The sequence below is a fragment of the Electrona antarctica genome (genome assembly GCF_951216825.1).
Source record: "Electrona antarctica genome assembly, chromosome: 24".
NCBI classification, from domain to species: domain Eukaryota; kingdom Metazoa; phylum Chordata; class Actinopteri; order Myctophiformes; family Myctophidae; genus Electrona; species Electrona antarctica.
Window position 1 is genome coordinate 10,809,110 of NC_136803.1, and position 27,213 is coordinate 10,836,322.

Below are 27,213 nucleotides of genomic sequence, written 5' to 3' on the forward strand. Positions count from 1 at the left end.
TGTTTTTTTTGCTTGGTGGATGCCCCCCCTCCCCTCATGATGCCCTAGGCAACTGCCTGTTCTGCCTGATGGGAGGGCCGGCCCTGCAAAGGGGGTACCAGCACGTGTGGGGATTGAGGGAAATGTAAGTGAGGAAATAGAGGTTGATATCAACATAAAAGTAAAGCAGAGGCTAAAGCAGTAATATGGAAGAAGGTGATGGAAGAATGGCAGTGAAGCTGGAATGGAGAAGGAAAAGGAATTATAGTATTCAAAGTAAAGTGGGTGGAAGTAGAAAGTGCAGTAATGGAAGTAGAAGAGAGGAAGTTATAATAACACGTTTGAAATTGGGACACAGTGCATTAAATACAACTTGGAAGTTGATGGGAAAACACCCTACAGGTTTATGTGAACACTGCAAGGAGGAGGAGTCTGTGGAGCATGCCATTATGGAATGTAGCAGGTATCGATGGAAATAAGAGAGAGTATGGTGGAAGAGCTAAGGGAGGTGGGAGTTGTAGATATCACTTTTAAAAAGTGAATTGGTGCAGCAGAGGATAATGCGTGGAGAGGCATGGTGGTTAGATTTAAAGAAACTGGTTTGTGGGATAGATTGTAAGAAACTGAGATTAATAGTAGGGGGCGGTAATGCAACTATTTGGATGCCAACCTCCCAAAAACCTCAAGAAGAAGAAGAAGAGAAGCCATTTTGACTCTGACACAGAATGGTGTTCACCCCTCATAGGGTGAAGGACAAAAGCATGGTTGGCCAAAATGTTTGTTGTGGCAAATAACTTGCTTTTGTTTGTTTTAGCACTTTATAGTCTATGTCAACATACATCTTATTCAAATGTATTTTTTGTTTCAGTCTTCAAATGAGTTGACCACAAAGTAGGTTTTATTGTTTGTTCTTTTAATGATTTGAATGCATGCAGTGTTTGCTTATGTTGCACTAATAGGTCTGGCAAGTAATGTGATACTTCCTTAAAGGAAGTATGTTGTTTATTTGAGTTATCCATTTAGTTTGTAGGGCAGTTTACTGTAGACATTTGAGTTTTCTACTGGCGTGTTTTAATAGTTTTCTCTCCATCTGTACAGTAGTGTAACCTTGTTCAAGGCCAGGTCCGCCCTGCTGCACACGGCTCCTCTTTTGTTGGGTCTGCACTATGGGACCTTTGGGTTTTTATAGGTATGTATGTTAACCCCCCTGCACTGTGGGACCTTTGGGTTTTTATAGGTATGTATGTTAACCCCCCTGCACTGTGGGACCTTTGGGTTTTTATAGGTATGTATGTTAACCCCCCTGCACTGTGGGACCTTTGGGTTTTTATAGGTATGTATGTTAACCCCCTGCACTGTGGGACCTTTGGGTTTTTATAGGTATGTATGTTAACCCCCCTGCACTGTGGGACCTTTGGGTTTTTATAGGTATGTATGTTAACCCCCCTGCACTGTGGGACCTTTGGGTTTTTATAGGTATGTATGTTAACCCCCCTGCACTGTGGGACCTTTGGGTTTTTATAGGTATGTATGTTAACCCCCCTGCACTGCATGTTGTTGCATGAGTTGTTTTGATGTATCCTTTTCTTTCCCCAATATCATTTCGGTGTAGTTAGTGTGCATGGTCCGACCTGCCCTTCCCTAGGAGAGCTAATTATAAACCTGTCACTTTATTATCTTGCCTGACTGACATTATTGCCCTAACATTTTATATACTGTGTAGCTACATTGAAATAGAGTTATATTTTTACACACACACACACACACACACACACACACACACACACACACACACACACACACACACACACACACACACACACACACACACAGTTTGTAGGATCCCACACTCTGAGGGTGGTGTGTATAGTCCTTATCTCATAAAATAGCCCTGCAATATCTTAACTTTTTTTGAACGTGTTCTCAAGACGGACAGAGCACCAAGGACCCACTGAGCAGACAGCACCAAGGACCCAGTGCGCAGACAGAGCACCAAGGACCCAGTGCGCAGACAGAGCACCAAGGACCCAGTGCGCAGACAGAGCACCAAGGACCCAGTGCGCAGACAGAGCAACAAGGACCCAGTGCGCAGACAGAGCAACAAGGACCCACTGTGCAGACAGAGCACCAAGGACCCACTGCGCAGACGGAGCGACAAGGACCCAGTGCTCAGATGGAGCAACAAGGACCCAGTGCGCAGACAGAGCAACAAGGACCCACTGCGCAGACAGGATGGACAACCCAGGATGGATGGAGAAACGTCAGAGTGAGTACAACTCGGCACCCCCTACTCTCTCTAACTGTGCACAAACACCCAGCGTCATATTTTACATTCAGTGGTGGAAGAAGTACTCGGATGTTTTACTTAAGTAAAAGTAGCGGTACAATTAGGCCTGAAAAGTTTGAACATGCATATTACCACTTTAGCTCTATATACTTTGGCTATTGGAAAATAGCCGAGCTACAAGCTCACAACGCGTCACTTTGTGAGCTTGTAGATCTGTTATGTTTCAAAGGATTAAAATAAACGGGACCTTCTGCCTAATGAGTACTTTTTACTTTTAAGTATATTTTGGTGCCAATACGTAAATCTTGAATACCGAACCAGACCAACAATCGGGTACTGATACTTTCAAGTACAAACTGCGAGTACTCCATTTTTTTCATTCAACCTTTATTTATTTTCTTGGAAATACATTGAGGGCAGAGCTGTCATTTTCAATGATGCCGAGATTACAAAAGGCATAAGCAGTGTAATATATTAAATAAGAACAGCAGCATGAAATTAGTTATATAATGTAAAAATCACACAGGTGTGAAGTGAGGGGCACTCTTATCATCTTACATCATCTCAAGGAGGGAATTCGGTATAGCTTGGAGCAGCTATAAATGTTACTTTATTCAATGGTCATCTAATCTATGTCTATAGTATTCACTTATAAGAGCAATTATTTTTTCACCATAGTAATTTATGAAATAAAGAACAATGTCCTACAATAACCAATGACCTTTATATTACTCTATAGAAGCCTCTGTCACTATATATTAATGTATGAAGTTCCAGTGTATATTGTAACGTTTAGCACCCTGAGCTGGAGTCGAACCTCAGCCTCCAACTCAGTAGACAAGGCAAGCAACAATTAAGAGAGCTAGCTCTCGCCTTATAGCGAAAATGACGTTGGTGACCTTACCTCCATTTCATATACCTTGGTTTAGTGCAAGGATCAACTCAACTTTATTTATATAGCACATTTAACATCAACCAAAGTGCTGCACAGGTTAAAAGAAAAACAAGGGTGCTAGTGCAAGAGGGGAGACCGATCGAGCAACATGAAGTAAGAGAAATTACATTGGTCAGATTTGCATTCCCAAAGTTACGTCATCAGAACTTTGATGAGAATTGAGATAGCTAAATTACCCCCTTGTTTTTATGTCACACGGTCTTTAATGGCAAGATGGCTGCCATGTGAATATGGTCTATTGACGCCTTAACAGACGACGTCACACTGATAAGGAACAGCATGCGCATGCATACCGGCAGCAGAAGAACCCTGCCTCTCATAAGATGCAATGGAAAAGTTCTAGCTGCACTCGAGTGTAAAAAAATGCCCCATCAAACTTTCGTGTGCGTGCGTGTGTGTGGGGTCATAAGAACGGGAGGTGCGCTCATGATAACGGCAGAAGAGCCTGCATGGTTGTCCATGGCTGGAATACGAGTAATGTACTTGGAATGGAATTTCCAGAACAATGAGGGGAGTAGCCTAAGCCATTCATTATCCTTGCATAATTTTCATTTGACCAACAACAAACTGGTTCTAAATGTTCTCCTTTGACAAACAATGTTCTAATATGAGAAATAAGGTAAAATAAACACGGGCGAGATATCCGTGCGTTGGGGCGAGATATCCACGCTGTGGGGCGAGCTGTCCACACTATGGGGGCGGGGTCATCACTTTTCAAAATTCTGTGGCGAGCCGTCTTCACTTTTCGAAATTCTGTGGCGAGCCGTCTTCACTTTTCGCGAGGGCGAGTTGGAAAAGGGGCGAGTCGAACTGGTACCCATGGCTGCATGCACACCTGCAGCCCATCAAGTATAATTTATGCTTCGTCCCGCGACCTCTACGCTCACAACAGTCGCATCCGCGATGCGATGTGAGCTTGTATATCAGCTGTTCTCTGTGCGCAATACTAGCCAACACACGAGAGGAGGTTGAATGCACTGAAACCAGCGCTCCCCAAAACAACAGGTTTGGTGCTGGGAATTGATTAAATGAAACAGTCACCCGTGTGCCCAGTCCCAATGTTTGTAAACAAATAATTGGTCTATACCAGTGGTTCTCAACCTTTTTTCACCAAGTACCACCTCATTTTGGCTCTCTGGGTACCACCATTAGGCTATGACTTAAGTTAAAATACAGTAGCTTATGCCTAACCTATCCTATTCACACAGGAGGGACATTTATTCTAATTAATATATCAAAATATAAGAATATATTTTTTCACAGTTGTCAGCCAAAGAAAATGATAACAATAAAACTGACACTCTTACAGACACACCACAGACAGACACACGCACACACACACACACACACGCACACACACGCACACACGAGAGGGAGACTTTCACCGTTCACACAATCATGAAATGAAATGAAATTAAATCTATATTTACCCAGGGTATCTGGGCTAAGCTCAAGAACTTGTTTCCAGCCAGGCCCTGCTCATAGAACACATTTCATCGTAGTGGTTCAATGCCTTGTTCAAGGGCACTTCAGCGGTGGTAATTTTAACGTGTCGGACGGCTGATTCGAACTAGGAACCTTCCGGTATCAAGACCGCGCCGCTATCCGTTCGGCCACCGCTGCCACCGCTGCCACACACCCACTAGTGAGAAATTTACTTTCGATTTAGAAAAATGCACGAGAGAGCCCTTTCATTTTTACCGCAGCTTCGTGATGTGCAATGCAGTTGGTTTTAATTTATTGGTTACAGCTGTTATTGAATCAAGTAATCAACTATTTGTGTTGTAAGATGTGCCGTTTGAAATGGGGTTCTTGTTGCTGTCGCTACCATGATTGAGTCCTCTTCGCCTCGTCCTCATTAGTTGGACAGCCTGGTGAAGCGAGGTTACGTCATCAATCCACTGTCTCTCCTGTCCATGCGTGACTTTCAAATGATTGGAAACACAACATGAACATAGTACTACTGTGATTCTGATGGCCTATACCGGTATATTTTCTGTCCCTACTATATTAAGTGGAACAATGTTGTGATTCAGTCTGCATACAGCTGCCCCTTTATCAGCCATTTTAGATAGCGTGACCTTGTCGACTGTAGAATCCTCTGCATAACACCCAGCTAAGCAGCGCATTCATATCTACAGCCAGGTCACCATGACCACGGCGTCTCCATGCATGAGACATCAGACTTGTGACTGCGACGTCACTACGCCACCACCATCACTGTGAACCAACATCATCAGCTGACAGCAACATGGATTTATCTCAGCCAATCACGATGGAACAAAAACATTCTGTCATCTTTGCAATAATTGTGTTACAGAATAGAAACTTTATCCAGGACTCAGGAACGGACTTTGTAAATATGGACTAACGCTATGTCAAGCCTGGATCTGTAACATCTTTTCACGGAGAATCAATTTATATAAATTCCCCTAAACATTATAATTCGGTCTGGTCTGAATTACTGAGTCTTCCAAATTACTTTTTAAGGGTCTTTTACCAAGGTGTTTTATCCATTGCCTGGATTGTGTTCAAAGGGTTTTTCTAGGATTGGCTAAGGTGACTAAAGGATTTTAAAAGGTATTTCACTCAAATATCCAAATCCAACAGATATCCAAGTGCAGCAAGTGCCTATAAAGTGTCTATATGAATACTCAAATGTGCTTTACATGGGGGGGCATGAGAAAACAAATACAACAACTTTATTAGGGGCGGGGAAAACGTTAAGAAAAAGGAATACAATCAAAAACTGTGGTATGAACTAGCTGGGGAGTGCATTTCACATGGGGTTGGGGCCAATGTTCCCTCTAAAAAATTTTCCGGTCTGAGCGAACACTCAAACCTCCTGAGCAGACATCAGCACTTTATGCTCCTCTTTTCTCTATCTTCACTGCAATGATGAGCCTTTAGGCACAACCAAGTTTTTCACCCACCTTACTTGTAATGTGATGGTGACAATAAAGATTGATTCTGATTTGCTTCAGTTTCAGGTAATTTGACCACCTAACTTCAGATTTGGGCACCCTAACATGTGGTGGGCCTGTGGTCATCTTAGTGGCTAGGAGGTCCAGTGAAAGGCCTACATACTCTCCCAAGATGGAGGAACAACATTTTACAATCTGGGAACCCTAGGCCTTTTTATGGCTACAGGGCGACTGGTTCAATCCTACCCTAAATCTAGGCCTAAGACGTGACACCTCAAAGTGGGGTACATTGCATCCACTGGTCAATCCAAGGGCCTACCACTCCACTCTCTTGATATGTTCTTTCCCAACTCTTGGAGAGTATGTAGGCCTTTCCCTGGACCTTCTAGCCCCTAGGATGACCCCAGGTCCACCACTTAAAAACCACATGCTACGGTGCCCAAATCTGAATTTAGGTGCTCAAATGAACTCAAACTGAAGCAATTCAGTAAAGGTCAACACTTCCTCCTGGGGTCATTTTAGGGGCTGGGTCCTCCAGTAAAAGGCCTAAATACTCTCCAAGAGTTGGGGAAGAACATATCAAGAGAGTGGGGTGGTAGGCCCTCTTATTGACCCAGGACCATTGATGCGATGTACCCCATATTGAGGGCTAAAATCTTAGGCCTAGATTTTGGGTGAAATTGAACCAGTCACCCTCCAGGCATACAATGGCCTAGGGTTCCCAGATTGCAATATGTCGTTCCTCCATCTTGGGAGTATGTAGGCCTTTCCCTGGACCTTCTAGCCCCTAGAATGACCCCAGGCCCACCACTTAAAGACCACATGTTAGGGTGCCCAACGTTGAAGGAAGGTGGTCAAATGATCTGAAGTTTAAGCTTTGCCCCTGGGGGCCCAGAAGGCCCAAAGAAGGACACAGTGCTCTATTGGGATGTGGGAACAATATATTGAAAGATTGGAGCACAGATCTGTCAGGAAAAAAATATGATTCTAATGGCCCAAATAATGGGGAAGGGTGTTTGACTTATAGCCTGCAACACGATATGTGAATCTTAGGCTGATTAGAGACGGGTTTTTTTGCGTTGCTCAATTGATTATTTATTATTTATTTATAGACATTATATATATTTTATATTATAAAAGATGCATCATTAGTCCTCATGATAGGATTATTAAGACCAGGCGATTTTCACTCTGATGGCGCTATTTTATGGTCAGGGAGGTGTCTCTGTATCGTTTGCGACAATAGTCAGTTGATTCTTTATATCCATACGAGTGAAGCGGCCTGGATTATTTGTTTATTTTTCAAACACAGTTCTTGGCGATCTAAAATCCCTATGGGGATTACAATGCAAATAAAAAGATATTGATGCCAGACTTTGGTGCTCTATTCGCGCCTTGGAAATGTAGGTTCTACACGGAGATTCCAGAGTCAACTATTATCTACGCAGGGATATTTGTCTGGCTGATTCTTTATATCCATATGAGTGAAGCGGCCTGGATGATTTGTTTATTTTTCAAACACAGTTCTTGGCGATCTAAAATCCCTATGGGGATTACAATGCAAATAAAAAGATATTGATGCCAGACTTTGGTGCTCTATTCGCGCCTTGGAAATGTAGGTTCTACACGGAGATTCCAGAGTCAACTATTATCTACGCAGGGATATTTGTCTGGCTGATTCTTTATATCCATATGAGTGAAGCGGCCTGGATGATTTGTTTATTTTTCAAACACAGTTCTTGGCGATCTAAAATCCCTATGGGGATTACAATGCAAATAAAAAGATATTGATGCCAGACTTTGGTGCTCTATTCGCCCCTTGGAAATGTAGGTTCTACACGGAGATTCCAGAGTCCACTATTATCTACGCAGGGATATTTGTCTGGCCATGCCAGTCTAATAAACTCCTATCATTAGTTTGTTGTAACCGGCAGTGCATGTCGGGAACGACGGTGTTGTCGGACGAATGCTTGTCGGACAAATGTATGCACCCCGGATAACACAATCACATTGCACAATTGCACAATTTGTAGATGTTTTGCTTACAGTGTAAGCACCTGTCCACAGGAGACTTTTCTAAAATATGTTGACACTATATAGTCTAAAAAAAGAAATAGGCCTACTAGTAATATTTTACAACATCAAAATCACACAAAAAACAAGCATCCCCCAAATCAGCATTTATTAGGCCACACGGACCCCCCCATTTGAAAACGTATACCAAGGGAGGATTTGTACGGCTCTAGCAGTGATTCCGAAACATATTAATTTCATGGACCCCCAGTTTCACACGCATTAATCGGACCCCCGATTTAATGGCATTTCTATCTCTGGTACCCCAATTTATATTGTAAAACCACTGTTATTTTAACTCAGAGTGTACAAATGGAGTGTACAAATGGAACCAAATGGACAAATGGAAATAGGGTCCATTTGGTTCCATTTGTACACTCAGAGTTACAGACCCATAAGGGTCCATTTGGTTCCATTTGTACACTCTCAGTTACAGACCCATAAGGGTCCGTGCTTGAGGGAGCCACTGATTTAACCACTGATTTAAGGCGCCTATACTTCATTTTCAATGAGCTGTGGTTGGTCCACGCGTTGTGACGCCGCTCTGGAGCAGAGCTGTGGTTGGTCCACGCGTTGTGGTGCCGCTCTGGAGCAGAGCTGTGGTTGGTCCATGCTACAAACAGATTTACAAACAGATTTGTAGCATGAAATTCACTGCCATTAAACCACAATGATACTTAGTTGACCTGCGGAGTCCCTCAGGGCCCTGTGGCAGGCCCCCTCTCCCTTTCTCCCCTCTACGCGGAACCTGTTCGCTGAAACTATAGCTGATCTACAAGCTCAGAGGGAGGCATTGTGGCTGAATGTTGACCCCCAGAATAGGGACGCGCTGGGCTTCAAGGGGTTGATTTCATAGAAAGAACCATGTTTGTAAAAAATGGCTGTATGATCGTATAGCATGAAACTTCACCACTCACTGCCTTAAAACTATAAAAATGAATCACACATTCCTGTTATATGAATAGAGTTGTGCTTTTGTTTTTGTTTTTGTCATGAATGCTTGCATTTTCACAGATCGCACACACACGCACACACGGCTTAGATTAGATTTGTAAAGGGAGTGTATTAAATCCAATGAAGCTATCCATTAATGGCGTTGTGTGAGTGGAGTAGACTCTTATTGTGAAAGCTCGGATGAAACCGCATGCATTAATGATATGATATGATATAGTACTTTATTGTCAGTTCACACTGAAATGTGTCTTGCGACACAGCAGCCAAGTATGCAGAACACATATACGTACACACATTTGACATAACACAAAGAACAAGACAATTTACATACATAAAGACATGAAGACAAGAGCAATATCCACCGCTTAGATTATCCTGTGGCTACTACGACTCCTGATTAAGCCTCAAGGTCGACTGGTGGACAAAGGACCTCTTTAGTCTGACCTTATTGTATGCTGGTACACCATATCTCCTTCCTGAAGGTAGCAACCTATATTCTCCATACAACACATGCTTAGTATTAGAGGTGATATTCCTTGCTAACCTTAGGATGCTGTTATCATACGTGGATGTATAAAGTTTCTGAAGTTGTTGTCCAACAATCTTTGAACAAATGTTCAGTTGTTGCAGCATTTGTGACTTTAGGGCTGCAGACAAACATCCACACTAGGTGGTACTACAGTACTGAGGAACACTCATAATAACAGAAGTGAAAAACAAAATAAGAATCCGTCTACTAGCACCGAAGGATCTTAGACGGTGTAATTATTACACACGCACACATTGTGATAATATAATTATTACACACACACACACATTGTGATAATATAATTATTACACACGCACACATTGTGATAATATAATTATTACACACGCACACATTGTGATAATATAATTATTACAAACGCACACATTGTGATAATATAATTATTACACACACACACACACACATTGTGATAATATAATTATTACACACGCACACATTGTGATAATATAATTATTACACACGCACACATTGTGATAATATAATTATTACACACGCACACATTGTGATAATATAATTATTACACACGCACACATTGTGATAATATAATTATTACAAATGCACACATTGTGATAATATAATTATTACACACACACACACACATTGTGATAATATAATTATTACACACGCACACATTGTGATAATATAATTATTACACACGCACACATTGTGATAATATAATTATTACACACACACACACATTGTGATAATATAATTATTACACACGCACACATTGTGATAATATAATTATTTCACACACACACACACACACATTGTGATAATATAATTATTACACACGCACACATTGTGATAATATAATTATTACACACACACACACACACACACACACACACACACATTGAGATAATATATTTATTACACACACACACACACACACACACACACACACACACACATTGTGATAATATAATTATTACACACGCACACATTGTGATAATATAATTATTACACACGCACACATTGTGATAATATAATTATTACACACACACACACATTGTAATATAATTATTACACACACACACACACACACACACACACACACACACACACACACACACACACATTGTGATAATATAATTATTACACACGCACACATTGTGATAATAAAATCAACCCTATGGTTATTTGCTGAGTGTGGCTGGGCTTTTGAATTTGGATTGCTTGTGCATAAACGAAAGTTTTGACCACTAGATGGCACTGGCTGCCTAGTGTCTCGTCAAATGATGAAGTACAGGCTGGTGCTGATGATGAGAAGGACAGTAGGCCAGTGGTTCACAATCTTTTTCATGTCAAATTGACACTAATCCGCCCGCGGACCCCCATTTGAAAAGACATGCCAGGGACCCCCATAAAGACATGCCAGGGACCCCCATTTGAAAAGACATGCCAGGGACCCCCATAAAGACATGCCAGGGACCCCCATAAAGACATGCCAGGGACCCCCATAAAGACATGCCAGGGACCCCCATAAGAGAAGGTTTTTACGGCTCCTGCAGTGATTCTCAACCCGTTTAATTTCAAGGACCCCCAGTTTGACATGCATTAGCCTACGGACCCCCAGTTTGACATGCATTAGTCTACGGACCCCCAGTTTGACATGCGTTAGTCTACGGACCCCCAGTTTGACATGCGTTAGTCTACGGACCCCCAGTTTGACATGTGTTAGTCTACGGACCCCCAGTTTGACATGCGTTAGTCTACGGACCCCCAGTTTGACATGCATTAGTCTACGGACCCCCAGTTTGACATGCATTAGTCTACGGACCCCCAGTTTGACATGCATTAGTCTACGGACCCCCAGTTTGGCATGCATTAGTCTACGGACCCCCAGTTTGACATGCATTAGTCTACGGACCCCCAGTTTGACATGCATTAGTCTACGGACCCCCAGTTTGACATGCATTAGTCTACGGACCCCCATTTAATGGCATTTCTATCTCTGGGACCCCCAATTTATATTGTAAAATCAATGTTAATTTAACTCGGAGTGTACAAATGGACCTATTAGGGTCCATTTGGCTCTGGAGCAGAGCTGTGGTTGGTCCATGCGCTCCTCGCTCCCCGTTTGAAAGAACCTTAACACTTTGTGTTAAGTAATAACTGCCTATGATTTTTAGCATGAAATTCACTGCCATTAAACCACAATGATACTTAGTTGACCTGCGGAGTCCCTCAGGGACCTGTGGCAGGCCCCCTCTCCTTTTCTCCCCTCTACGCGGAACCTGTTCGCTGAACCTATAGCTGATCTACAAGCTCAGAGGGAGGCATTGTGGCTGAATGTTGACCCCCAGACCCCACTTTGGGAACCACTGCCCTATAATCTTTGTGATCATGTATTTACAGTGTATCCAGTATGTATTTACAGTGTATCCAGTATGTATTTACAGTGTATCCAGTGATGTAGTTTTATTTCTGGGAAGCAGAACTCGGAGATATGAATGCAGAATGTCTTAAGTGGTGCAATCACTTCCTTAACACAGTGGAAGCGGGAAGAGGGATTTCTACGTGGTTCAAATCTCAAACGTCACGTACGGGAAGAGGATTTCTACGTTTACCGCATGTTTTTATTGATTACTTTCAATCGTCTTTCTACACACCCGGGCACTTTATCAACTAGCATCGGATGATAGCACAACACTCCGATCACGTGATCGCAAAAAAAAAGAACAAAATGCCTCACCCCCTCCCTTCCTGAAAACAGCACGAGGCAGCCCAGCCCCTGTATTGTCACTCACGTAAAGGCTGGAGACTCCCATGCATCTCGGGGCAAAATAATGGCTTCGTCTTCATAACCAAGCTGGCTGCAGTCTTCTTGTTTATCTTATAATATCTTTGTTTCAGGGAGGGGAGGGCTCTCTCATGTGACTTTCAATGGAGGGAGGGGTTGTGTGTGTAATCTGATCCTGTGACTTCAGTGTCTCCGTCAGATTTCTCTCATTTTTTCTTTTTTCTTTTGTATCGCCTGTGCGAGCGGTTATTTCTTTATCATGATGATCAACGCCGGTCAGATAGAACATGGCAAATGTGTTGTGTTGTTTGGCAGTAATACTAACCGCCTAAAAACATCGGAGGGAACTCAGCGCGAGCACGGCTTTCAGAGTTTTTATGTCAGACAGCGTCTGACAAAACCGTACGGTCGCCCCTTTTCCACCTCGCCCCACTACTCTACCTAGCTGTAAATAACAGGTACGGTCGCCCCTTTTCCATCTCGCCCCACTACTCTACCTAGCTGTAAATAACAGGTACGGTCGCCCCTTTTCCACCTCGCCCCACTACTCTACCTAGCTGTAAATAACGGGTACGGTCGCCCCTTTTCCATCTCGCCCCACTACTCTACCTAGCTGTAAATAACAGGTACGGTCGCCCCTTTTCCACCTCGCCCCACTACTCTACCTAGCTGTAAATAACAGGTACGGTCACCCCTTTTCCATCTCGCCCCACTACTCTACCTAGTTGTAAATAACAGGTACGGTCGCCCCTTTTCCATCTCGCCCCACTACTCTACCTAGCTGTAAATAACAGGTACGGTCGCCCCTTTTCCACCTCGCCCCACTACTCTACCTAGCTGTAAATAACAGGTACGGTCGCCCCTTTTCCATCTCGCCCCACTACTCTACCTAGCTGTAAATAACAGGTACGGTCGCCCCTTTTCCACCTCGCCCCACTACTCTACCTAGCTGTAAATAACAGGTACGGTCGCCCCTTTTCCACCTCGCCCCACTACTCTACCTAGCTGTAAATAACAGGTACGGTCGCCCCGTTTCCATCTCGCCCCACTACTCTACCTAGCTGTAAATAACAGGTACGGTCGCCCCTTTTCCACCTCGCCCCACTACTCTACCTAGCTGTAAATAACAGGTACGGTCGCCCCTTTTCCACCTCGCCCCACTACTCTACCTAGCTGTAAATAACAAACATAATTCATGTTGGTGATAATTGTCTCTGTGACATGTTCTTTCTAAATTTTACAGAGTATAGAGATCGACTACTATACAATCAAATAAATCTCTATACAAGATAATTTCAGATTTCAGAGAGGGAGGGAAATACTAAATTAAAAACAATCGCGGGGGGCGAGTTGGTAAAGGGGCGAGTCGTTTGGTATTCATCCTGTCTACCAGATCCGTTGTTAAATTAGACATTGTCGTAACAGATGAACTGGTCTATAGACCACCTATACTTGTGTGTTCACAGTGGCTGTTGTAGAAGAGAAGAGAAGTACCAGGCTACTACTTGGCCTCACTCCCCGAACCCACCTCACCCCTGCCCACTTTGACAGGCTGGAATGGCTTAGGGTTGACGACAGAGTACAGCACCTTGCAATGGGTCTGGTCCACAAGATTCGCTACACCACCAAGATACCCATGTACCTGTCTAAATACTTCCTTAATGTCAACGAAGTCCTCACCCACAACACCAGGGGGAGTTCAACAAACCATGTGCAACCCAGATTCGGCACAAACAAGGGACTAAATTAATTTCGCTCCTATGCCACCAAAATGTGGAACACCCTACCAACAGTCATTAAGACATTCCCCTCACTGTATAATATACAGTGAGGGGAAACGGGGGGGTGGTTCTAAATTATGTTTCTTTTCCCTTTTTACCTCCTATGATGATTTCCTTTTGACTATATAGTTGTGTATATTCGTACGTCTCTAAATGTTTTGATGAATTGAAAATGGTGGGCCCTATTGTAAACAAGTGAAATGCTTTATGGTGTCGTCCACTCACTGTTAACAGTTTTTGTATTGAGTTGTACTTGAAATGTACTGTAATTCTGCAAACTGTTAATAAATCAATCAAAACCAGGCCGATACCCCCCTAGCTCTGAGCTTTATTCCCCTTCATTGCATATTGCACATTTGATATGTAAGTGTATAAGTGGCAGCGGTGGCCGAACGGATTGCCGAGCGGTCTTGATACCGGAAGGTCGCCAGTTCGAATCAGCAGTCCGACACGTTAAAATTACCACCGCTGAAGTGCCCTTGAACCACTACGATGAAATGTTCTATGAGCAGGGCCTGGCTGGAAACAAGTTCTTGAGCTTAGCCCAGATACCCTGGGTAAATATAGTAATCATTTCATTTCATATAAGAGATCATTTTAAAGAAGTTATTGATTTTGTTGTTATTTTCAGGTATATTCAGTGATTTGACTTAATTCAAATATCACTTGTTTTTCTGGATAATCCTCCCTACTATAGAGTGTGCTGACCATATAAGGAGTTCCTCCCTGTCCCCAGTGAGCCCCTGGGGTCAAAAAACCCTAGTTTCAGTTTTGGTGGCGGGTGGCAAAGCTTTCATCCAATCAGGATGAGAGGGGCCTTCCTCCAATCATGATCGAGTGGGGGCGGGCCTTGGTGCACATGCTGTTGGCCTGTTGCACTTCCCCCCACTGTAGAGCGTGCATGTGCACATTTTGTTACCGGGGCGGACTGGGTGGTTTTCCAAATCACCCAAATCACTGAATGCTCCTTTTAAGTGATTTCATTTTATGATTTAGTTTAGTTCATGTAGGATTTATTCTTAGGAAGTATATAGGGCTTTAGGCCTATAGCCTAAGTATTTTTCAATTGAAGTTGTATTTTATATTTGGCCAATTAGAGTGCCCGCTGTATTTAGTTAATAAAACATGTAGGCTATACCTCTTTGTAACCCCCTTTAACAAACGTATCTGTCTCAGTCCTTTCCTGGTGTTTCAATTTACACATTGCTCTTACCTGATCATGTCTAAAAACAGTCCTGTAGCCTATGTGTAAAGTTTAGAGTGTTGAATGGAGTTCTTTATCTCCAGAAGAAAATAAATTAAGTTGGTAGTCTTACGTATAGAGAACAACTTTCTTTGTGTAGCATTAGGCAGAAGCAGGGATTGAACCCGGGGCTCCTGACCAACGCACAACCTACCGTGCCAACACAAGGCTATTGCAGGCTCGGTCTTGCCCGGGGGCTACATTTGGGTTTCACAATAATTATTGCAAACCACACTTTAGAACAGTGCACTCATAAATAGGCCTATATGATTTTTGTGTTGCTCATGGTGTAGTAAATTCTGTTGAAATGGTACACAAGTTTAACGTGACTCTTTTGGGCACCGGTCACAGCTGCACAGGTGGTATTTGCTCTACTGCACTGCCACCTGGTGGCCACACCACAGGTGTAATGCGTTCTAAAGCAGAATGAGAATATAATTAAAGTCTGTACATTACATCCACCACTGAAGATAAAATCATAACTGTACAGGGAGGCACGTGGGCATAAAACTGCTGAATAAAAAGTACCATTATAATGCCCCGCCTTTCTAATAATAATTAGATGTATTCATAGAAGCACTATGTTCCTTCCATGAATGTATTGCAGAGACTCTTGGGTAATGAAGTCGGCTGACATTTGGTTTGTATCCAAAGTGGCCACTGATGCACCAAACTATATACAGTGGCGCCGCTTTAATGTCACAGATTTTCAGCTTCACTTTGCTCCCCACAGAAGAGCAGTTAAGGCCTTGACACACTGCTGGGACCCGGATTCGAACCCAGGACCTTCTGCTTACCAGGCAGGCTTACCAGTGGAGTTAGACTTTGCTGAGATCACAGTATAGCTATTCCACTGTGTTACACTGTACCATGCCTCCCCTAGTGGCCGTTTATGGTATGTTCACCGTGCATGAAACAGTGTAATTCAGGCATACATGTTTCTTCCCAGGAGGAAGTCACTAATTTTGCTCTGGAGAGGGAAGTCTGGTGGAGCTGCTATTTCCACTACTTCTTAAACGTTTTCATTGATTTATTCATGGAAATTATTGTTTTGCACCAGTGCTTCTCAAAGTGGGGTTCGGGGACCCCCTGGGGTCCTTGGGTGGGTTCCAGGGGGTCCCCAATGCAGCACGACAATCGTTTGAACCACACGACTAGACACCAGCGCGCAACAGACTGTCTTCATGTTTAAAATGTCATTCATAACATTTTGGGGCAGGCCCGTCTAGAGTTTGAATGGACAGGTATCAGTCAAAAGGGAGACATCGAAGAGGAAGGATGGATCAAGGTCAAAACAGGTCAGCTCCATATATGGAGATCAATGGGTTTGAGGTCAGATGTAGAGTTGCTGGCCGGCTCCATATATGCAGATCTAGGTGATAATCCATTCCTCTCTATGTATGGTTATCCAGGGTAGGATGACGACAGTGTCATGATCTTCACTGACGGCCATATGGTGGTGTGACGTGTCACGAGGTGTGAGGGACTGTTAGCTCAAATCTAAAATGATACATAACCCATTAAGACCTGCTGCCCCTTTAAGGGGAGTGCATAAAAGGGGTGGCTAGGATTGTGGCCTTCTGTTTGCCAGAAGCCTGAGTTCGGTGTTTGTTTGGAAGAGAGAAAACCTGGAGCAAATAATGTTGATGCTTTCATCAATCATTTTGGCAATATGGGGATATGTTTGGAATCGGTGGCATATACTATATTCCCTTTTATAGAGTTGTATTTTGCAGAGCTGGGACACTGCCATCAATACAGGGTAGGGAGGATGGGTTTTAAGAGGATTTTTGATAATGTTCAAAATGATAGGCCTGCTGTTAGCCTACTTTATACTCTTATCTCCCAGAGCCTTCCTGGGTTATCACATTGTAGTGTATCAGAGGGAGCCTTGAGTATGTATGTTTCTATCAGAGAGAGCCTATATGTATGTATTGTTTTGTATATTTTTGTCAATGTTGCTGGGATGAATTGGTATTGAGGGCTGAACCATAAAATGTTTTATTTGTGATTTATTGTAGTCCGGACTAACTATCCGTTCACTGTTTTTCCCTCCCGTGACATATTTTATCTATATTTGAGCTTGGGTTTTAATAGGGCTGAGGACATGGGTGTATACTGGGCCATTAATATTATTATTGCTTGTTTTGGATTTTATTTGCTGTCGTTACTTATTTACTTTGTGCTTTTGCTGTGCCATATTTATTTTGTAGATCTATTTTCAAAAGATTTCCATGCATTTGAAAAGTTGAAATGGGGCATTTTGCATAATGAGTACTTTTACCCTTGATTTGTACTTTATTAATTTTCTTTTGTATATGAAACATTGACAGACATAGACAAAACACAACCAAAGAAATGCATAACAAAACAAACGCATAACATAACAAAACAATATAACAGATGTTAATTTTGATGTCAATACTTTTGTACTTTTACTCGAGTAAAGTTGCAATGCAAAAATGGAAAACATAGTTCTCAAGATAATTAAAATCTGAATATATATATATATATATTAACGAAGATGTCACTGGTGGACGGGTTTCTGAACTGCCCACAGCCCTCCAATGAGACTTGTATTATGGACCCCCAGCTGCCGATCAAGAGTGTGACCGTGGACCAGGCCTCTTCACGGGGCCTTCACTGAGCCTATCAAGAGTGTGACCGTGGACCAGGCCTCTTCATGGAGCCTTCACTGAGCCTATCAAGAGTGTGACTGTGGACCCGGCCTCCTCACAGAGCACGACCATGGAAAGCTACCAGATGACATGGGGTCATATCTCCTTCAACAGCAGCGAGCGCTTCCTGCTGAAGGAGCCCACGGCCACCTCGGGCCTTCATGGACCAGAGCGTGGCCACGATGTACGTGCTGAAGGAGCCCCGAGCAGGGCACGTTGGGCATGGTGCCCGCCGTCACCTTCACCGTCCTGGTGCCCGCCGTCACCTTCACCGTCCTGGACTCCAACGGCAGCCTGGTGGAGGGAGACCTCATAACGTCACAGGGCTAGGTGGTCCTGGAGGATGAGGTCTGCTTCAAGGTGAGTGGTGGTCTTGGAGGACGGGGTCTGCTTCAAGGTGAGTGGTGGTCCTGGAGGACGAGGTGGGTACGCTTCAAGGTGAGTGGTGGTCCTGGTGGACGAGGTCTGCTTCAAGGTGAGTGGTGGTCTTGGAGGACGGGGTCTGCTTCAAGGTGAGTGGTGGTCCTGGAGGACGGGGTCCGCTTCAAGGTGAGTGGTGGTCCTGGAGGACGGGGTGGGTCCGCTTCAAGGTGAGTGGTGGTCCTGGTGGACGAGGTCTGCTTCAAGGTGAGTGGTGGTCTTGGAGGACGGGGTCTGCTTCAAGGTGAGTGGTGGTCCTGGAGGACGAGGTGGGTCCGCTTCAAGGTGAGTGGTGGTCCTGGAGGACGATGGGGTCCACTTCAAGGTGAGTGGTGGTCCTGGAGGACGGGGTCCGCTTCAAGGTGAATGGTGGTCCTAGAGGGACGGGGTCCGCTTCAAGGTGAGTGGTGGTCCTGGAGGACGAGGTGGGTCCACTTCAAGGTGAGTGGTGGTCCTGGAGGACGAGGTCTGCTTCAAGGTGAGTGATGGTCCTGGAGGACGAGGTCTGCTTCAAGGTGAGTGGTGGTCCTGGAGGCCAAGCGGGTCCGCTTCAAGGTGAGTGGTGGTCCTGGAGGACGAGGTCTGCTTCAAAGTGAGTGGTGGTCCTGGAGGGACGGGGTCCGCTTCAAGGTGAGTGGTGGGCAAAACATGTCTCTTTGCGCCGCGCTTCGAGCTTGTGGATCTGCTACTTTTGATGGTATTGTGTTACGCTGTAGTATGATCAAGTAGGGGCGTTCGTTGACTTACGAGAAGAAAACTACTGGTATTATGATAACAGTTTTCTTCCCCGACAGCAAAGATAAGCTATAGTGTATTAACATAGCCATATTGGACAAAATAAACATTGTCAGTGTTTGTTTTTCCTTGGCAGACCTTGGAGATCTGGGCGGTGTTGGACGCGGAGCCTGAAGCCAACGAGACCTTCACGGTGCTGCCGTCCAGCCCCAGCGGAGGAGCCTGTCTGGGGGGAGAGGCTCCACCGTCCAGCCCCAGCGGAGGAGCCTGTCTGGGGGGAGAGGCTCCACCGTCCAGCCCCAGTGGAGGAGCCCATCTGGGGGGAGAGGCTCCACCGTCCAGCCCCAGCGGAGGAGCCCGTCTGGGGGGAGAGCCTGCACACCTACATCACCGTCCTGGAGAACCTGGCTCTGTCTGGCCTGTTCCGCATCGGACCCACGCTGAACAGGTCAGCGCTGAACATCACACCACAAACCGCAGCCACAAAAAAATATATTTATTTAGACACGCACGCACGCGCGCACACACTGTAGGTTTAATATCTCTACCTGTGTATTTGCTGTTCAGAACTAACACAGAGGTGGTGGCCGCGGAAGGGGGCGTGGTCTTCCTGAAGGGGACGTGGTCTTCCTGACCGCTTCCCGTAGCAACGGTCTGGACTGGAATGGGAGACGCAGTCTGAGAGTGCCGCGGCCGCAGGTGAGCTGACGAGATGACTTCATGGTGTAATTTAATTGACTGGTTCTCCAACTTATGTGTATTTGGCCATGGACCCCCATCTGAAAATATGTTGTGCCACAGTGACGCCCAGAAGAGAAGATTTATTACAGCAACAAAAAAAATACAAATCCAGAAAAGAATTGCAATTGCACAAGCGTGGCACAAACTCCTGCACATTTGGGCAAGTGGCTATGGCCGAATTTAGCCCGAGGAGTATTTTTCGTGCAAAACTAATGCTTGGAATGGGTTCAGAATCATGAAAAAACCCTAGTTTGATCATAGACCCCCTAGGTTGGCCATAGCCACTTGCCCAAATATACCCAAATGTGTTGACCTCATCAACCATTTTTAGCCCAAGGAGTGTAAGTGCAAAACGAATGCTTGGAATGGATTCAGAATCATGAAAACACCCTAGTTTGACAAGCATAATGAAATTTAAAACATTTTGCCTTATAATGGTTGTATGGCACCCCAACTTTCAGCAGCTGTCAAAACTTCCCCTAGGGTGGTTGAATAGAAACCAATGTGGGATATGGGCGGCTGTGGCTCAGGAGGTAGAGCAGGTCGTCCAATGATCCATGGGCCGGCGGTTTGAATCCCGGCTCCTCCTGTCTACGAAGTGTCCTTGGGCAAGACACTGAACCCCAAATTGCTCCCGATGTGCTGGTTGTGACCTTGCATGGCTTCCGCTGCAATCGGTGTATGAATGTGTGTGTGAATGGGTGAATGTAATGCACAATCTATGTAAAGCGCCTTGGATAAAAGTCGCTATATAAATGCACCATTTACCATTTACCATATGTTAGTAGACTCCTTTACAAACACATTGGTGAAGAAAATTCTTGGTAAGAAATGTATTCCCAGATTTGACACTATACTGATGATATTCCCTGACTACTGGGGTAAATGGATTGTAAAATGGATTCATGATGATGGTGTGTGTCTTTCTTGCAGAGAGCAGTGTCCCAGTGCTGGGCGTGTACCAGACCTTCCAGAGGGCATTGTCCCAGTGCTGGGCGTGTACCAGACCTTCAGCAGAGAGCAGCGTCCCAGTGCTGGGCGTGTACCAGACCTTCCAGAGAGCAGCGTCCCAGTGCTGGGCGTGTACCAGACCTTCCAGAGGGCAGCGTCCCAGTGCTGGGCGTGTACCAGACCTTCCAGGAGAACCCTACGTCGGCCTGGTGCTCCATCCCCGACGACAGAGCCTCCTCCCTGGCTATGAGACTGGACAGTCCCATAGCCCCCTGTTGGATCAGCTCACACCCTGGCCACTCTGTGCAGATGGCAAGGGGTCTTTGGCCCCATACAGGTACAGTACAGACCACCTCCCCCCTCTCTAAGAACCTTGCATTTACCTCCATTTTGTTTTCTGTCGGGTGGAAACCTTGTATGATCAAGACTACTTTTCAGGAAATGTGAAAAATAGAATGTGTTCCAAATACTCTCATCTCTTCCAAAACAAGTCAACAAGATACTGCACTTGTTCACCCTTCAGCATGTATAGGAGTATTCTTTTGTGAACAGCTCAAGTGGCATGACTGAGGTGCTGACATATTTCCATTGCTGACCCACGGCAAAGGCCAGGTCTGGGTTGGTATGGGTGTTCCATTGTGCAGAGAAGAAGCTTGGGGGCACTTTTGGGTCAAACAACAGTAGTGTGTTGGTGCTAGAGGCCCATTGGCTCTGTGTCTCTCCATTTGATGATGTTTGGCTGTATCTGCAGATCAGCTTCCACCAACTTCTTCTAATAACAACTTCTAATACCACCTTCTTCTAAACACGTCCTTCTAACACTTCCTTCTAACACCACCTCCTACTAACACGTCCTAACACCACCTCCTAACACCACCTCCTTCCATGTTGGTGAAAGCTGATCTGCAGAAGACATATGATGATGTGAATTCACTCACTCCCACTGGTACCAGCGCCTGCCTTCTATGCAGGGGTCTTTAATTCCCAATACAAGGATTGGTGTTACAGCCAAACAGACACAGCCAGACACACAGCCAATGGGCCTCTAACGCCAACACATTGTTTGACCCCAAAGAAGCTTCTTCTCTGCACAATGAAACACCCATACCAACCCAGACCTGGCCTTTGTCGTGTGTCAGCAATGGAAATGCGTCAGTATCTCAGTCATGCCACTTGAACTGTTCACAAAAGACTCGCTAAAGGGTGAAAAAGTGCAGTATCTTGTTGACTTGTTTTGGAAGTCTTGAGGCGTTTGATATCGCTATAAAATTGCCTTGCTATTTTCCATTTGTTTAACCGTTCCGGTTGCTGTGAACTGTTGCTAGGGCCCCACACGCACCGTGTCTGTATGACCAACCACATTAGGTTCTGTTTTAGTCGCAGCCTTTGCACGCTTTTTCCTCTGAAACTAATGCGCTGTCCGTGCTTTTGAACAGATAGGTATTTTCTGATTATCCGGTGAGCGTGATGGGAACATTTTCTAGAGGAAGGATGGACCTAATTTTAGTTCACTAGCATTGATGCTATGCTTTAGCATCCAAGATGGAAGCCAAAAGCGGACACGCGTCATAGTGTTGTAGCCTGAAATCACCAGCACCCAAGCGCCATACCACTTTCGTCCAGCAGGCGGCACTCATTGTGTTAACAGCCAACGTGAGTTACATAAATCCTTTATTTCGATGATAAGTCTGTTCTCTCACACACTTACTCAGTATATTGAACCATCTAGTGGCCTAACATTATGGACATTTTTAGGGTCGGGCCGAGCCTCGGGCCGACCCAGTTAGAGCGGTGTAGGGTAGGGTAGGGTCGGGCCTGAAAATTAATTAAAATGAATGAGAACTCTACGTCTCCCCCTCCCCATCCCTCCTCCCTTTTCTCCTCCCCTCTCCTCCTCCCCCCCTTGGATGTGTGGGTTTTTTTCCCATCAGTGCGATTGTTATTAACACTGTACAGACTCATGGTCCACTAACTCGTCATCCGGGGAGCCACTCCCCGGAGTCTCTTTTTGTCTCCCACTCTGCAGTTCCATGGACTTGTATTATGGACCCCCAGCTGCCTATCAAGAGTGTGACCGTGGACGAGGCCTCTTCACGGATCCTTCAATGAGCTTATCAAGAGTGTGACTGTGGGCCAGGCCTCTTCACGGATCCTTCAATGAGCCTATCAAGAGTGTGACTGTGGACCCGCCCTCCTCACAGAGCACGGCCATGGACTGCTAGCATAGTATAGCATTATCTTAACATTACCAGTAAGACGCCTGAGGGTGAGGCGCAACCTCGCCCTAAAGGGCGACGTCGCGTGCACTTGCCATATATGGAGCGTGTCTTGAGTGCACATGGTTTGATGAGGTCAGATCAACATGGAATGTCAGAACAGGTCAGCTTTATGGGTGGCAGCGGTGGCATTGTCTTGAGTGTACACGGTTAACACGGAAAACAATACACGTAAGTGTCCGTCTCACAGATGAGGCATAGCTTGTTCACAGGTCTTTCCAGTGCGTTTGTCGTCATCTTGTCCTGCACACATCTGACAAGCCCCTTTCATCAGGTATCATATGTGACTCTTCCCTTTGCATCAGGTATCATCTGCTTGACTCTTCCCGACACCCACAAGCTCTGTGGCACTGAATCGTCCATAATCATAACGTCTGCTGTTGCCAGGTTATTCCTGATCTGAGTCCACTTTTGTGGCACTTGAAGCAGAGAGAGGTACTCACCCATCTCTTCCAAAACAAGTCAACAATATACTGCACATTTTCTCCCTTCAGCATGTATAGGTGTCTTCTTTTGTGAACAGCTCAAGTGTCATGACTGAGGTGCTGCCATATTTCCATTATTGACCCACGGCAAAGGCCAGGTCTGGGTTGGTATGGGTGTTCCATCGTGCAGAGAAGAAGCTTGGGGGCACTTTTGGGTCAAAACAGTAGTGTGTTGGTGCTAGAGGCCCATTGGCTCTGTGTCTCTCCATTTGATGATGTTTGGCTGTAACACCAAACAAGATCAGCTTCCACCAACTTCTTCTAATATCACCAACACGTCCTAACACCACCTCCTAACACCACCTCCTTTCATGTTGGTGAAAGCTGATCTGCAGAAGACATATGATGATGTGAATTCACTCACTCCCACTGGTACCAGCGCCTGCTTTCTATGCAGGGGACTTCAATTCCCAATACAAGGATTGGCGTTACAGCCAATGGGCCTCTAACGCCAACACATTGTTTGACCCCAAAGAAGCTTCTTCTCTGCACAATGGAACACCCATACCAACCCAGACCTGGCCTTTGTCGTGTGTCAGCAATGGAAATGTGTCAGTACCTCAGTCATGCCACTTGAACTGTTCACAAAAGACTTGTATACACACTGAAGGGTGAAATAGTGCAGTATCTTGTTGACTGTTTTGGAAGAGATGGGCGAGTACCTGTCTCTGCTTCAAGTGCCACAACAGTGGACTCAGATTAAGATGAACCTGGCAATGGGAGACCTTATGATTATGGACGATTCAGTGCCACAGAGCTTGTGGGTGTCGGGAAGAGTCAAGCAGATGACACCTGATGCAAAGTGAAGAGTCACATATGATACCTGATGAAAGGGGCTTGTCAGATGTACGTGCAGATGTACGTATGTGCATATCACCCAGCTAAGCAGCACAGTCAGTGTAGGTGAAGTCAGGGTTCATATCTACAGGTCACCATGACCACAGCGTCTCCATGCATGAGACATCAGACTTCCCATCTTGTGACTACGACGTCACTACGCTGCCACCACCACCATCACTGTGCTGAACCAACGAGGGGATGCCAACGATCTCCTCCACGTGGGTCATCGTCAGCTGACAGCAACATGGATTCATCTCAGCCAATCACGATAGAACAACAACATTCCGCCATGTTTGCTATAATTGTGTTATTCACGGAATAGAAACTTTATCCAGGACTCAGGAACGGACTTTGTAACTATGGAATAACGCTATGTCAAGCCTGGATCTGTAACATCTTTTCACTGAGAATCAATTTGTATAAATTCCACTAAACTTTATAATTTGGCATGGTCTGAATTCCTGCATCTTCCTAATTAGTTTTTAAGGGTCTTTTACCAAGGTGTTTTTTGCCTGGATTGTGTTCAGGCTTCAAGGGTTTTTCTAGGATTGGCAAAGGTTACTAAAGGATTTTAACCCATTTTGGGTGGGAACCCCTTTTGGTGTTTTAAAGCATGATGTTATACTTTAGCTATTGAAAAATAGCAGATTCAGATTCATTTGGTTCCATTCTAAGTTCTCTGAAAGGTTTATCCATTGTGCTATCTTAAACTGACAGCGCACTATATTTGACAACTACTAAGGTTTTCTAAAATGGTTCTTTAATTACTGCCTTAAACTGACAGTCCTATATTTTAACAATGAATCCATGAATTGAACAAGGTGGACCCTCTTGTAAACAAGTGTAATGCTTAATTGGGTCGTCCACTCACAGTCTTTGTATTGAAATTCAGGACCCTGATGAAGACCGTATAGGTTGAAACATGTCGGTTCAATAAAGTTTCCTCCTTTTAACATTAAGTGTGCCCGGATCTCCTCTTTGTTCTACAGTCGTTGTATTGAGTTTGTGCTTGAAGTGTAATGTCATTCTGCAAACTGTTAATAAATATTTCAATCAAATTCTATAACTATTACCCTAGAGTTGGGTTCTGCTTGACGTTTCTTCCTAAGGGAGGGTATAGAGGCGTATATTTTCTGTTCACTTTTCAAAATATATTACCTTCCAAAGCTGTGAGCACAAATAATCTGACGCACGTGGTACCAGTTGTAACACTTTACTTGATGTAAAGGAAAAATACAGGTGAACAAAATGTCTTAAAAGGTTACATGGTGGGGATAACATGTGGTAGAAAAACATGTGCTCTCTCTACTTCACCTCACAGCTTCTGACAAACTAAAACAGGACAGGAGGGTAATATAGACATCAAAGAAAAAGGAGCACCAATCACAAACATTCAATCAAGAGCTGACCAATCTAAGCAAGGCAGTAAAAAGAATACTCTGCTGCACTAATCAACATGAAATCAAACACTGCTGCACAGAATAGGCTCAATCAAGCAAACTAGGTCAACATGACATGAACTCATAAAGTGGCTCTTACAGAGGGAGTTTTTTCCCGTTACCACTGTCGCAATATTGCTTGCTCTGGGCGGCTGTCCTTTGCTCTACATGTAAAGTGTCTTGAGACAACTTGTTGTGATTTGACAGTTTAATAAAATGGAATTGAATTGTGTATGAGGCATATATGCATGTGTTCTGACAGGTGGGTGAATATAATTGTGCAGTAAAATTGTACTATAAAACTATATTTGTACTTAAAGTATTTGTACGTATAAAGCTGTTTAATTGTGTTTTAAACCAATGCAAGGGAATGCTTGACGTGTCTCTGTAAAGATGTTTAATTGTTTTGAACCAATGCAAGGGAATGTTGGATGTGTCTCTCTGTAAAGATGTTTAATTGTTTTGAACCAATGCAAGGGAATGTTGGATGTGTCTCGGTATAGCGGATTAATTGTTCTGATGAACTAATGCAAAAATAACATGATTTTTTTATTTTTATTTTATTTTAACTCCCGTGTCTATTGTCTGTTTTTGTTAGACACATATTATAACCCACATTCAATACATCATCAATATATATCACCCACATTCAATACATCAACAAAGCCAATACGAAACAGGCTGTCTTAAACAACAAAGGGACACTACAAAGTGTGTATATTCTAAACATTTAAATAAAAGTACTGTATTTGAAGCCCCTAGTAGTAAATAGTAGTGCAAGTGATAGTTTTTGGTTAAATATGTTTATCGTAATTATTACAGTAATGATATTGGTTCTGTTCAGAATTTGTCGCGTCATGTCTTTCCACAAAATAATAGAAAAAGCTCAAAAGGGGCTCGATAAGACAGTTCGATAAGGTGCTAGTTATGAATACAAAATAACGAGCTCCATCGCTAGTCCTCCCTCACCAGCACGCTGGCGGGAGCTTCTTCACACCCCGACCAATCTATAAATCTTTGTGCATAGTTCAATTTGAACAAGGCCCTTTGCCTTACCAATCGCCCTATTTAGCTTTATTCAATGTCTTTGTTCTTAGATAACTTGATTGACTTTGAATGACGCTACAGGATAATAGGCACCACTATAATACGTTCTTTA

General features: G+C 44.2%; 1 protein-coding gene across 8 annotated transcripts; it reads left to right on the top strand.

Moving 5' to 3' along the window:
- Nucleotides 1-698: 698 nt before the first annotated feature.
- Nucleotides 699-25,601, top strand: LOC306916928 (uncharacterized protein). 8 transcript variants are annotated; one of them, XR_013789057.1, is made up of 8 exons: nt 699-870; nt 1,078-1,168; nt 1,908-2,245; nt 18,083-18,527; nt 19,459-19,770; nt 19,890-20,021; nt 20,997-21,351; nt 23,041-25,601. XR_013789057.1 is itself a non-coding variant. In XM_079495020.1 (7 exons), exons 4-6 carry the CDS (start codon nt 18,511-18,513, stop codon nt 19,954-19,956), a joined length of 396 nt encoding a protein of 131 aa, XP_079351146.1. In that variant the 5' UTR covers nt 699-870; nt 1,078-1,168; nt 1,908-2,245; nt 18,050-18,510; the 3' UTR covers nt 19,957-20,021; nt 20,997-22,800. The 8 variants fall into 8 exon arrangements, 4 of the variants coding, with proteins under 4 accessions (XP_079351146.1, XP_079351145.1, XP_079351148.1 ...); XM_079495020.1 differs by lacking the exon at nt 23,041-25,601 and having other exon boundaries at nt 18,050-18,527; nt 20,997-22,800; XM_079495019.1 differs by lacking the exon at nt 23,041-25,601 and having other exon boundaries at nt 20,997-22,800.
- The last annotated feature ends 1,612 nt before the right edge of the window (nt 25,602-27,213 follow it).

Coding starts and splice junctions, on each gene's coding strand:
- LOC306916928 (XM_079495020.1), top strand. Junction 19,771..19,889: donor ATCGGACCCACGCTGAACAG/GTCAGCGCTGAA, acceptor TTTGCTGTTCAG/AACTAACACAGAGGTGGTGG.